The sequence below is a fragment of the Pelodiscus sinensis genome, chromosome 2 (assembly GCF_052426305.1).
Source record: "Pelodiscus sinensis isolate ZL-2025 chromosome 2, ASM5242630v1, whole genome shotgun sequence".
Lineage (NCBI taxonomy): Eukaryota > Metazoa > Chordata > Testudines > Trionychidae > Pelodiscus > Pelodiscus sinensis.
This window is the reverse complement of record NC_143053.1, coordinates 88,826,330-88,840,469: the sequence shown is the minus strand read 5'-3', so window position 1 is coordinate 88,840,469 and position 14,140 is coordinate 88,826,330. Positions and strand designations below refer to the sequence as shown.

The following is a 14,140-nucleotide window of genomic DNA, read 5'->3' as shown; positions in this document are numbered from 1 at the left end:
GTATTTGTAAAGCACACTGAAAATGGAAAACATAAAAGTTCTAAGCATTATTTCCAGAACTATAATGGATAAAGCTTTATGCCAATTTACTATATTTAGTAGTAGTTCTTTCTAGCTTTATTTGGATTAGATAAACAGAGTGTATTCTGTATTAGTTTAACTAATTTTGTTAAACTCTTGAGATGCGTATAGACTGGCAAGATTTTGCCAGCTGTCTACACTGGCTGCTTGAATTTGTGCAAGAGCACTGACGTTCTAATGTAAGAATTCAGTGCTTCTTGCGCAAATACTTTTGACGCTCCCGCTCAGGGATAAGCCCTCTTGCACAAGAATACTTGTGCAAGAGGGCCAGTGTAGAGAGGCACCTTAATTTTATGCGCAAGAAAGCCCGATGGCTAAAATGGCCATCGGAGCTTTCTTGCACAATAGAGCGTCTATACTGGGCACGGATGCTTTTGTGCAAAAGCACTTTTTGCGCAAAAGCACTTTTTGCGCAAAAGCATCCGTGCCAATCTCGACGCTCTTTTCCAGAAATACTTTTAATGGAAAAACTTTTCCATTAAAAGTATTTCCGCAAAATCATGCCAGTCTAGACGCAGGCTTGGTGACTATCTTAAAAACAAGTGATCAGTTGGAGGAAATGGGGGATAAAGTATGGTTATCCTTTATATGGTTTTAGAAAAATGCAAAGTTTAATTTAACTATTTGGGATATCAGAATTGACCCCAGTTCCATTTTGTCATTTGTGCTTCCTTTCTGTACATAACTATTGGAGCATAGGTCTTTTCCCCAAATATAAGAAATTTTATTTGAGGCATCTTTTCCAACATATAAACATATTTCCATTAATATTACAAAGAAACATTTTATTTTTTACATGCTGTTGCCTTGCCTCCTACTCCCTTTCCCAAACAGGTCTGGCAAAGGTTTATAGGATTTCTCTGTTAGTCATCTTATTTACCTACATTTACCTTATATACTTTTATTACATATCTACTTTCTTGTATCCAACCTCTTATTTCATTAGAATACATGACATGCTGTACTCAGTCTGGACCTCTCAATCATCACAGACCAAGTCTGTACCATAGAGGAAAAAATCCACAGAAATCACAAATGTAGGGTCATTTGCAACATTTGCTGTATCATTCAGAATCATTGCTTTCATTTAAATAGCGGTATTTCCAGTCAATCTGGCCATGAACTGATTTCAGCAGGAAAAGCCAAGAATGCCAAAATTGTGGCTAACTATGCCCACTGAAGTTAACTAAGCTAATTTCTACCCATACACGGTTCCACCACACTGTCATGTGTAAATGTGTCTACGTGTGGTGGCTTCTCTTCTCCCACAATATAGTCAAGGTAGGAAGAGGAGAGCAGTGACCCGAAGACACTAAACTGCCAGTCTCTGGCAAAAGTGAGGGAATGAGTTTGCTTTGTGTTCTTGTCTCTCTTCTGGGGTCTGAATACAGAGAACAGAGAATCAGGATACACTGTTTTGCAACAGACCTGTAATATTGCTGCTCATCATAATCACCAGTCAGACTGATTTCCAGAACCTGCTCTGCAAAAATCTTAAATCACGAAGCAACTCTAAAAGCAAGATTTCTGGCAACAGCAATTTATTTAATATACACTTTTGATCGAAGTCTAATTCAGAGCTGAGTTATCATTTTTGGTGATAGTCAAATATAGTAACAGTAGCAGATGGGTGAAAAGAGTGGATGTACTGTGTGTTATAACCTGTTTGGGATTTTCATATCCCCATCCTCACATAGGATGAGGCCGCCCAATGCCCAGGCTGCCCTGGTAGAAGGCGGGATAAGGGACACCCTGAAGTGAAGGAGGTGGGGTGGGTTCTGGCGTGGCCTACGGGATAGGGCACTTTATATTGGAAAAAGGTATGCAAATAGTGTTCCACAATTTGCATACCTTTTTCCAATTGTTTTGTGAGAAGAGGCTTTTCCAGAATTTAGTCCTTCTACACTGGGCCAAATTTTGGAAAAACCTCCTCTTTCAGAAGAGCCCTTCTTCCTTGTGACAGCGCTTCCGAAAGAGTGCGTCTGCTCTTCCACAAAAAATGTTGGAAGAGCAGACGTATTCCTTGGACAGAAAAACTCTCTTAGTCTAGACATAGCCATATAGACCGTTCCACTGGAACTCTGTGTAAACCACAGCCTAACAAGTGAATCATTTTAGGAACTGTTACTTGCGTTAACAAATTTACTGATTGACTTGAAGTAGCTCTATGAGAAGATAAACTGGCTAGTTTATTAGATGAACTGCCTGTCACCTATTATTTGTTTGCTGAATATACTAAGGAAACATGATATAGGTTTACATTGCTTTTGATAAAAATTTCAAAATCTTTAATAAAAGGTGAAAAAACCCTTAGTAATCTCACTGTGTGATCTGATGCTTAAAATGTTCAAATACAGAGTCATCCAAAACAAAAATTTAAAAGTGTTTTCACTTAAAATAATCTTAATGATTTAATATAATTTAAATTGGTCTAGGTTGGTACTTTTCAAAACAGACAGCTATTACTTAAAATTATTTGACTTGCTAACTTTTCCTTTTTATTCTAGCATTCTTCAGCAGCAAAAATTGTAACTGTCTAATAACTGAGCAACACAGTAATATCTTCAGTACTTTTGCTCTGCATGTTTTGTAGATGTAGGAAATTATAATGTTGTTTGGTGTACCACAAACTCCCAAATCTTGCAAATATAAAGTATCTTTTTCAGAGTTGTTATAATCGATTACATTCTTGGGCATTAATTACATGAAAATAAACACTTACTACTGTGCACAGTCAATCAGTTGGTATTCGTTTGACCTCTCGAAGCATGCCTTTACTCCTTCATCATCCCAGAGCTTTTTTGCATGTTCAAAGAATTCCTGAAAATTGGAAATTGTGACAAATAAGAGAAGATTTCTCAAGTTCTGTTTCAATTCAAAAGAAACAATGGTTCCTCCCTCCTCAAATCTTCATGCTTTAAAAGGTTGCAACATAAGAAAATAGACACAAAGAAGAAAAAAGTAAAGTAGTATTAGTAAAATCAAAGTCTCAGGAAGACTAGTTCAAGGCTGGAGTATTTTCACATACAACCTATCAATTGATTTCAAGAATTTTATATAATTCAGCCTTTCACTACTTCTCCAAAAGAGCTCTTATCTATTTGGAAAGTAAGAATTAATAAAAGGATCCAGCCTAACTTCACTGTGTGACCAAAAGAAATGTCAAAAAGGGTTGGTGTACTGAAGTGCAAGAATACAAATTTCTAAGTAAGAAACCAGTTTCTCTGACACATGGATTTTGGATAGCGGATCCTCTCAAGGAAATCAAAGATGAATCAAAACTAACTCTTATAATTATAATGAAATCGGAACACCAAACACCTGAGCATACAACCCTACACTACCATATATATGGCAATGTTAAAGCACCTTTGATGGACAGATTGTTGATAGCTTTTAGCAACTTAGCAAAAGAAAGCCCTTTAAATGTAGTTGCTACCTCCCAAACTGGATCCTTTATTATAGTGGGTCTCAACCTTTCCAGACTATTGTATCCCTTTCAGGAATGTGCTTTGTCTTGAATACTCCAAGTTTCACCTAGCTCAAAAAATTGGACTTAAGCTTTCTGCTGTGGCACTCAGCAAGTCTAACACTGCCCTGGCGACCCCATTAAAACGAAACAGCCCACGGGCTGAGTACTGCATAAACCCGTGTTTCTCAAACTGTGGGTCCCGACCTCTCAGGGGGTTGCGACCAACTTAGAGGGGGGTCATGAGCAACTTAGAGGAGGTGGTGGTATCACAAAGTTTGAGAACCCCTGGTATAAACAAATCACTGTCTGCATAATATTTTATTTTTTACGTAGTCTGCTGCAAAAGAAAGCAAATTATCTAGATGAGTTGAAGTAATCTCTGGAAGATCTCTGTACACCCCAGGTTGAGAATCATTGTTTTATTCAGAAGACTTTGGCCTTGGATTCTGGGGAACCCATCCCATCAGTACAAAGAACAGTTATAAAAGACAAGCAATATTCTTTCTGTGCATGGAAGCACTTCAAGGTACGTTGTTTCCATTGGGTAAATGAGTGCCTAGCTCAGCCAAAACCCACAATTAGGAAGGTCTCTCACACAAATTCACTACAATCTGGACCTTTTGTAGAGGCTTATGCAGAAACCAGAGAAAAAGTATTGATGATACTAGGGATGTCAATGGTTAAACAGTTTATCGGGTAATTCTTACAGGTTAACTGGTGGCTCGGCTGGGCTAGAACAGCCCCCCTTACCTGAAGCGGGCCCTCAGTCTAGCTGGCACAGTCCGCAATGACCCGGCCTACCCAGAGCAGCCCGCCACCCCCTGCCTGCCCTGTTTAAGCGGTTAACTAATTAAATGGGATTTTACTTCCCTAGATGATATAGATGCCAATGGTCTTCCCTCTGAGAAAGAAGTAAACAACAGTTTCCCATTGTAGTGGCAAGTAGCTCTGCACTCTCAGAAATCACATTCTGTAGGAAAATATAAAACCAAGACTTTTATCTTTTATGTGAATTAAAAAGTTCATGGCACTTACCACATGAATACATGTGCTGGCCCCAATTTACAAAATTACTTTTTGTCTGCCTAAATGTCACACTGCAGTTTTGTTTGGAAATGGCATTATCCTTCACTTCCTGCCCTAAAAAAATTAGTGTGTACAGTTGCTGTTTAAATGTTTCTGTATCCCACTCCAGACTGTGCTGTCTAATGGAACAGAGAACTGGGGGTTCTGACTCTTTAGTTCTAATACAAATCAAAAGAACCCCTCCCTCAACTCCAAACTCATTAAAAAAAACAACAGTTAAGATGGTTAAATTACAAGGTATTTACCTATCATGTCATTTGCAAAAATACAAATCTTTGTATCATTAAGGGAATCCTAAATCTTACACTTCCCAAATAAATATATTATTCTAATCCAGTGGGATGAAATACACATTTCATCATAATAAAAGAACTAACCCTGACTCCTGGAATTTTAAAGCTTTGTTGTTGGGGTTTTTGCTGTTGTAACAAACTACATTTTGTCATTTTTTTTAAACAACAATGTGATGTGGGAAGCAACTAACATATATCAATTGGCAGTAGAAATTTTTAGTAATACGCAAATTGCTGTTCATTTAGAATAATGCTGCATATCTAATTTAATAGGAAAAGTATGCAACACTGTCAAAGAGTAAATCTGGATTCGATCAGGACAATTTAATTTCCAAGCCAAAGCTACAGGCAAGCTAATACTTAGCTCCATAACGGAAGCTGATTGTAACCTCAACTCTGGAAAGGTTATTGCCTCACCATAATTCCTGGCTCAGCTACTAACTTGCTATGTGATTTTCTGCAAATTACTTAACTTCAGTCTGGTTCAAATACACTAGGGAAAAATGGGTATAAAATCACTATATACATCATAGGACTGTTCTGAGGTTCACTGTCTGTAAATTATAGAACTGTTTTCCAACCCCTATTATATCCTTCAAAGAAGAAGAATGTTTTCTCTGACAGTAAAATTCATAGCAGAAATTTTCTGTTAATGCATTACAGTAATTCCTCATTTAACACGTGCTCACTTCACACGTTTTCGCAGTAGCATGATTTTTTTAGGGAACGTTTTTTGAATTACACTACTGTCCCTGGAATAACACAAATTCCCTAGCCAGCCCATTGCCGGTGGCTGCACGAGGCTTCCCCCACATCCCTGCAAAGTGGCGGAGGGTTCACCGCTCACCGCGCCGTTCCCCAGCGACCTCCCCTCACCGGACACAGTGTGGGTCCTGGCAGACCTGTCACAGGGGCATACTCCCAACCCAATCCCCCTCCCCTCCCCTTCCCCAGAGCCAAACACCTCTCCTCCCGGCTGTAACCCAATTCCCTTTCTCCCCTAACCTTATGTCCCAGTCTCAACAGACACCACCGCTTGAAATGCAACCCTCACCTTTTCCATTATTTTCAATGGGAAAATTGGCCCCACATAACACGTTTTCACTTAACACGATCATTTTCTGAAACATATCTGTAGTGTTAAATGAGGAATTTCTGTACATTATTACTGAACTCGCCCTCCAGTCTTAAACCCCACCTCCAAAATCCCACCATCCACAAGACAGTACAGCATGTTTAATTGGCAAGTGATTCAGATGCCAAAAAACTTTCAGATTAGAGTACAAATGGAGGAAAGATTTTACACAAGAGATGGCACCAAACAAACACTAAAACTACACCAAATATATTTTCCAAATGTACTGTATATAATGTATATGTGAAAAAGTGATTTCCACCTTCCCGGAGGATTTCAAATATTGAAGAAACTGAGGTGTAAATAAAGCACAACACTCTGTGAAGTGTTATTCAATGACTTTGTCTTTCTATTGTGACTATTATAACAGCATCAAGATATCTAAAAAAATGAAATTATAATAAAATGAACAGAAAACATTTCTCTCTCTCAATTCATTTGTTCAGATTTCAAGAGAGAACTTGATAGTATCATAATCTAATTTTTTTTAGATTTACTTACTTCATAAATTCTGGAGCCAGGCCCATTCAACCAGAACCAGAACCAGAACCACCCACTAACCTAAGCCTTACAATTCAAAACAAGTTTTCCTTTTGACTTTTGTGTAGAAGATGAAATGAAGTGTATTTGGTGACTTTGAAAGGGAAAATTCTGGTACCTCTGTAGGATATGAAAGTCTCTAAAACACTTGATTCTTTAAACACCAAAATTCCACCTTTTGAGGTTATGTTATAGACATCATAAAGCCCTCTACTCTTACAGCAGAAAGAGAAACCAAGTGAGAGAACAAACAAAAAATTACGAGGGTAGAGCAAGGAGAGAACAGAGAGCATAAAACAGACAAAAAAAAAAGATCTAAGAAAGGCAATAAAAATAAGAGAAAATATGGCACAATCTTTAAATATTTATAAACCAAATATTTTATTCTAATCCTGTATTTTATTGGATTTATCTATTTAGATTGGTCTGCATCTCCATTCAATCCCAGGGTTCAGTCATTGAAGGGAAGGACATGGGGAAGCAGCATAGTGTCAGAAAAAAAGTTCAGCTGTGATCCCCAATTTTAGGGTCCAATGCTTCTGTTCTTGGAGTACGATGAGCTGGAAACCCTCTCCCCTCATGGCCTCTATCTTTGTAGGCCTATCTGTGATAAAATATGGTGGGAGGAGGAGGCACAGATAATAAAACCACTCCCCTTTTCAAAGACTTGAATTTATTGAGACACACTGGGTATCTCAAAAACCCACTGCCTATAAGCTTCTCCTTCTTTACTTTTGTTTGTATCTCCACTTGGTAAACATTTCTTACTCATTTTCAAATTTCTATTTCACATACTATCAAAAAAATCTACATTTTTTGGAGTCAAACAGAGTTTTGGCAGTGGGTAAAATGAAGTATTTTTACATCTGTTTTTCACTAGATGTAAATATAATTTTGTGTTTCTTTATCCTCAAGTATAGTTCTGCACATCTATTATCCCCATTTTGTATAAAGACACCTCACACAAATCAGTGTTGGTCTCTAAGACCAACCAAATATATTGGGCAGAAATTTTATGCTTTAAATATTTTAGCCTGTTTATTTTATTTTACAGCAGACTATTTAAAATGACTCCCAGATTTCTTAGTCTAACGCATGTCCTATAATATAACGTACCTCTTTAAAATGAACTGAGCTACTGCAGAGGAGTATATTTGTCTGTAAATTGCCTCCCACCTACATTTACAGTCCTTTTTCCTTGGTGACTAACTGTTCCACAGAAATCCTACATCACTTCAAGACTACCACCACCACCATGCACTTTCTATGCTCACTTTTAACCCTGTCCCTTCCCCTAATAAGCACCCTAATATATTATCCTTTTTGCAGGTGCTGAGGGCACTGCACCATCAGGCACCAAGATGTGACCTAGAGCCCATATTCCAAATTTATCTACTACATCTGGAGAATCGCCTAGATCCAGCCTACTTCCTATCTTCATCTACTAAGCCAGGGATGGGCAAAGGGCCCTCCCTGGACCGGATGCAGCCCACCAAGCCGGTAGATCCAGCCCCCCCCACCCTGGGCCAATCACGGTCTGGGGGCGGGGGAGCGCACAAAGTCTCCTTGTCCCCACAAGAGCGTGCAGAGGCTAGAGACACACACCAGCTGTTTTAAAACAGCTGTGGTTCTCTCTAGCTGGCGTGAGCCTTTGTTAGAGAGAAGGGGGAGCATTGCAGCTCTCCACCTCCAGACCAATCAGGGTCTAAATCAACCTAAGGTTTAGATCAGGGGTGGGCAATAATTTTCACAGAGGGGCCACTTAATGAATTTTGGTATGCGGTCAAGGGAAGGGGTGGAGCCTGGGGTAGAAGGGGCAGGGCTGGGGACTAGAGTTGTCTGGGGCTGGAAGCTTGGAATTAAAAACACAGCAAAGGGCTCCCTGCCCCACTGCTAATGCATTGCCTGGCAGCCGCCTGGGGTTGCTGTGGCTATTAAATGGCTCGCGTAGCTCCAGCCCCTGCGTGGGTAGTGCTGCGACTAGAAGCCATGGGGCATTTAAATAAGATCCTGCTGCCTGAGCCATCACCTGGAAATTCGGTGGCACGGACAGCTCGATATAAACAGAAAGCGGCCTGATGCAGTCCGCGGGCCAAATCAAAGTGTTTTCCAGGCCGGATCTGGCTCCTGGGCCGCCTCTTGGCCAAGGCCTAGTTTAGATGTATGCTAGGCTTAAGAAGCTTCTTTTTTTATTCTTGCTTCCTTCTGTGTTCAGAAAAGCAGGATTTCTTATAAATAAACAAGATCACTTAAAAAAAAAAAACCAGACTCCACCAATGTCCACTTCCAACTGGAACATCCCCTGGGCCATGAAATTTGATTAGTCACTCATATCAAAAAAGGGCCAACAGTGTTTTTAAAACATACAGTGACTTTAGGATATGCACAAGTACATATCACATATAGATCACTTCCTCATGCTATTACTATAATCAGCACTGAATCATCAGTATGCAAGGCATTTCAGTAACCAGAGTCCAGCACTTTCTCTCTATACAGGTAGGCAGGTTCCTGCTAGACAAGATATATCATGAGAGAAACTTAAGCAATATTCATAACAAATCATTATTAAAATCATTATTTCAAATGCACCTTGAAGGAAGTTACAACATGATCCTTCTTGAAATCTAGGGAACAAACTTTTTTATCTAGGGAACAAACTTCTTAACTGTCTAAATTAGGGAAGAAATAAGAGAAGACTAAACAACCACATATCTTAATGGATTTTTATGTATTTTGAAAATAAAATTCTTCATCTTGATTGCATTACAAACTGAAAAAGGTTCATATTAGGTCAGTGATTCCCCCCCCCCCCCTCCCCGATGAGACTATAGGTACTTACAGTCCAGATGAAGATGAAATCCCATAATACCAATGGAACCATCCCGACATATATGGGCCATCAGCAAAATTGAGATCTTGAGGGAACATCGACATAGTAGGGCTAATGTCGAATTAAGCTATGCAACTTCAGCTATGTCAATTGTGTGGCTGAAGATGAAAAAGCTTAACTCGGCTTTTGGCACTGTCTACACAGCAGGAGGTCGAAGGAAGGACACTCCTCCTTTGACTTCTCTTAGTCCTCATGAAATCAGGGTTACTATGAGTTGGAGTAAATAGTCTTCCAGCTCAACATTATTTTGAAATAAGGCTTGTAGTGTAGACATGCACTATAACGTTGCTGTGTAGATATACCCTGAAATACACAATACAGACCTCTACTACTTGAGACAATGGGGAACTCTTAATAGTAGTAGAGTCTTTTCTATGAAGACTAACCACTAAAGAGAAGACACAGACTTAACCAGTAGGTTTCACAGCTGCTTGTTCAAAAGCAGAGGACTGCTGAGACTCAGTTTCCACTCCAGGTTCTGGAGGAGTGTGCATAATCCACATACCTCCTGGGTGTGGAGCTGTCTTCCTCCAGGGGCACCTACACCATTTAGAGATTCATGAGGTTCCTGCAGCCTTAGCTTACAGGCACACAACTTTTAGCTAATGCAGCAGAGGCTCATTTATTTAGCTCAAGAGGTCCCAAATTCTATCTTGCCCTCTGATTACCAGGGGGTCCATAACCATTATATGTGCTCTAGTGACCATTTCCTAACATGTCTGACACCATGCTTGTCCCTCTTGCTGCTATCCTTCTTTTCTACTGTCCTTTCCAAGCTTGTCCCTCTCCCTCTGCTATTGTCCCTGTTCCCCATAATATTCCTTGCCCACCTATATGAGTCATGCTTCTTTTTTTCCTTCCATACTACCTGGGCGCACACAGTGGAGCCACAAGCACAGAAAAGAATCCCCCCATTGTCTGTTCTTTCATCAGAGCAAAACCCTAGCAGTTAGAAGGAACAATTAAAAAGAAAGATCACCTTAGTTCCAGTAGCCCAGGCGTGGAGCATGCTTAATGCAGATGGAATCCTTTGAAAATTTACCTGCCGAATCCTAAGACACTTCAATGGTCACATGCAAACTGTGATTTTCAGAGACTTATAATGCAGCCAAATTTGGGTGGATTTTGAGAGAGGCAGAAAAATTAAACTCTTGGAGCAAGTTCCTGCTTGAAAGAATAAAAAGGCTAGAGCTTCTCACTTAAATGGTTGGAAGAATTTTCCTTAACATGGACAAAACAATGTATTTTCACCATATCTCATTCTCTGAAATGCCAGAACCATTTCTGGTTTTTTTAAGTTTCAACACACAAAGTGCCTGTGGCTGACAACTGGCATGGAAAATTTCAGCCAAATTGGTTAAAGTCTGGTAAGCAGCTGAAAACTGCATCTATAATAGAAACTGTTAGGCAACCACAATTATAGGTTTTGCCTGTAACAAAAAGTCTTCTCCTATTTGTATAGAAAAATAGGATTTGCCACACTGGATCAAGGCCACTGACTCATCTAGTCTGGTATTTTAATTCACACAATGGTCAGTAACTGATGCCTCAGAGGAAGATATAAGAAACCCCAAGATGGGAAATTACAGACCATCTGCCCCAAAAGGTCATTTCTTCAGACCCTGCAGCAGTTAGTGGTTGGCTTGTGCCTCAAAGCCTGATATCGTTACTTTAAACACATACACGCACACGCAGTCATTGCAGATATTTTATTAAGCTCATAAACGTCTCATCATTTTCTCAATTCTTAGTGTCATAGGTACCAACTGTGGGGGTGCTCTGGTGCTGGAGCACCCATGGGGAAAAGCTGGTGAGTGCAGAGCACTCACCAACACCAAGCCACTTCTTCTGCTACATTCCCCAGCACGTATCACACACTGGTGGTCCCAGTAACCTACCTCTCTCCTGCTCTCCCAAAAAATCAATCTGTTTGCGGCAATCAGGAAGCTCCGGTAGGGAGAGAGAGGAGCAACCACAGGATGCGCTTGGGGAGGATTCAGGGCAGGGGTGGGAAGAGACAGGATGGGGCTTCAGGGAAGGGGTGAAGTGGAGGTGGGGCTGGCAAGGGAAGAGGCTGGGCTGGGATTGGGGTTTGGAAATGTGCTGGAATGGGGGCAGAGGAGGGATGGGACTTGGGGGAAGAGGTGGAGTGAGGGAGGAGCCTGGGGAGGAGTGGTAGAGGGGAAGTCGGTGCCTATGCTTACTTTCATTAATACCCTGTAGTAATGAGTACTACTGGTTACTATGCACTAGCAGGTGAGGCCCGTCATTGACTGGGCAAAGTCATTTTTGTGTAGATTACACTTATAGGAAAGTTCAAGAAATTAAATATATATAATAAAATATGTTATTAATGTGTTTGCAAAAGGGAAGTAAAAGAACAGTTTTAAATCTGTAGGATTTCAACTTCAAACATTATTCATTGTATTGAATAATTACCATACGTACTAAATTTGAATCAGAAACTCATAAAGCTTCCATTACTCTTTTGGTAACTAATTTGAATTATTTTGCAATTTGTAACAGTAAACATTTTCTTTGCACTAAAATGATAGTTGAATAGGCAAATGGCAAACCACAGCCAATGGGAGCCGGTAAGTAAACAAACCAGAGTGTCCCGTTAGCAGCTTTCTCAGAGTGGGGCCGCGTACCACTTAGAGAAACACTTATTTAAACCTTTTACCCAGCATAGTCTAGTGTGAATAGTAGTTCATTTAGCTAATTTAAGTGGCAGGACTGTTTATGCAAAATTTGGTATCTGTAGGTAATCAGGAAGTATGACTATTTTGCACAAACAAATTCACAAAAACTCACTTTACAAAATATATAGTAGTTACTGGAAAAGTGTTCTCTTATCAAGTTTAGAATTTGTCTTTCAGTTTCCTTGATTTGTAGTATGAGACAAAGCATATAAGAACGCCTGATTTACCTTCTCTGTACCACTCATAATTGTGTCTAACTCTACTGTGTATTCTCATTAGTTGTCTCTCTCAACTGAACAATCCTTATCTCCTCTCATAGGTTGGTCTTTCCATAGCTCTAATAATTTGTCTCCTATTTCTGAAGCAAAATGCAGGACAATGTAGCACTTTAAAGACTAACAAGATGGTTTATTAGATGATGAGCTTTCGTGGGCCAGACCCACTTCCTCAGATCAAATAGTGGAAGAAAGTAGTCACAACCATATATACCAAAGGATACAATTAAAAAAAATGAACAAATATGAAAAGGACAAATCACATTGCAGAACAGAAGGGGGATGCGGGGGGGTGGGAAGGGGGAGGAAGGAAGGTAAGTGTCTGTGAATTGCTGATATTAAAGGTAGGGAGAGTGGGATGTTTGTGAGTTAATGGTATTACAGGTGATAATTGGGGAAACTGTCTTGGTAATGGGTGAGAAAGTTCAAAGTCTTGTTAAGTCCTTGTTGACAAGTGTCGAATTTTAACATGAATGACAGTTCAGATGATTCCCTTTCAAGTGCAGATGTAAAAGGTCTTTGTAGCAGAATGCAGGTGGCTAAGTCATTTAGAGAGTGTCCTTTCTGGTTAAAGTGGCAAGAAACTGTTTTCTCTTTGTGATCTTGTCTGATATCTGTTTTGTGGGCATTAATCCTTTGGCGAAGTGTCTGAGATGTTTGTCCAATGTACATAGCAGACGGACACTTTCGGCACATGATAGCATAGATTATATTTCTGGATGCGCAGGAATATGTGTTCTTGATCTTATAACTCACTTGGTTAGGTCCAATAATGGTATCAGCAGAATGAATATGTGGACAAAGCTGGCAACGGGGTTTGTTGCAAGGGAAGGTACCAGGGTTGGTATTAGTGTGGTATGTCCTGTGGTGGTTGGTAAGAATCATCTTGAGGTTAGCTGGTTGTCTATAGGAGACTATGGGTCTGTCTCCCAGAGCCTCTTTGAGTATGGTATCCTGTTCCAATATAGTCTGTAGTTTATTGGTAATGTGTTGGACAGGTTTAAGTTGGGGGTTGTAGGTGATGACAAGTGGTGTTCTATTGTTGGTTTTCTTGGGTCTGTCTTGAAGTAGATGGTTTCTAGGTATTCGTCTGGCTCTTTCAATTTGCTTTTTTATTTCTCTGGGTGGGTAGTTGAGATTTATAAATGCTTGGTAGAGATCCTGAAGCTTCTGGTCTCTGTCAGTGTGGTTAGAGCAGATGCGGTTGTATCGAAGGGCTTGGCTATAGACGATGGATCGTGTGGTGTGTTCTGGATGGGAGCTGGATGCATGTAGGTAACTGTATGAGTCGGTGGGTTTTCTGTAGAGAGTGGTGTCTAATTTTCCATTGTTGATTTGTACGGTGGTGTCCAGGAAGTGGATCTCTCGTGTAGAATGGTCCAGGCTGAGGTTGATGGTGGGGTGTAGGTTGTTGAAATCTCTGTGGAATATCTCCAGTGTTTCTTGGCCATGTGTCCAGATCATAAAGATACATCATAAAGGTACATCGATGACATCTGGGAGACAGACCCATAGTCTCCTATAGACAACCACCTAACCTCAAGATGATTCTTACCAACCACCACAGGACATACCACACTAATACCAACCCTGGTACCTTCCCTTGCAACAAACCCCGTTGCCAGCTTTGTCCACATATTCATTCTGCTGATACCATTATTGG

General features: G+C 40.1%; 1 protein-coding gene across 3 annotated transcripts in view; it reads right to left on the bottom strand.

The window, feature by feature from the left end:
- The window catches only part of GNAL (G protein subunit alpha L), a 315,877-nt gene that overhangs the window by 93,784 nt on the left and 207,953 nt on the right, over positions 1-14,140 (bottom strand). For all 3 annotated transcript variants that reach the window (XM_089776312.1, XM_006117488.4, XM_014570679.4), the window contains exon 5: positions 2,804-2,901. In XM_089776312.1, the coding sequence (XP_089632438.1) occupies positions 2,804-2,901 (98 nt within the window). The remainder of the gene's footprint in view (positions 1-2,803; positions 2,902-14,140) is intronic.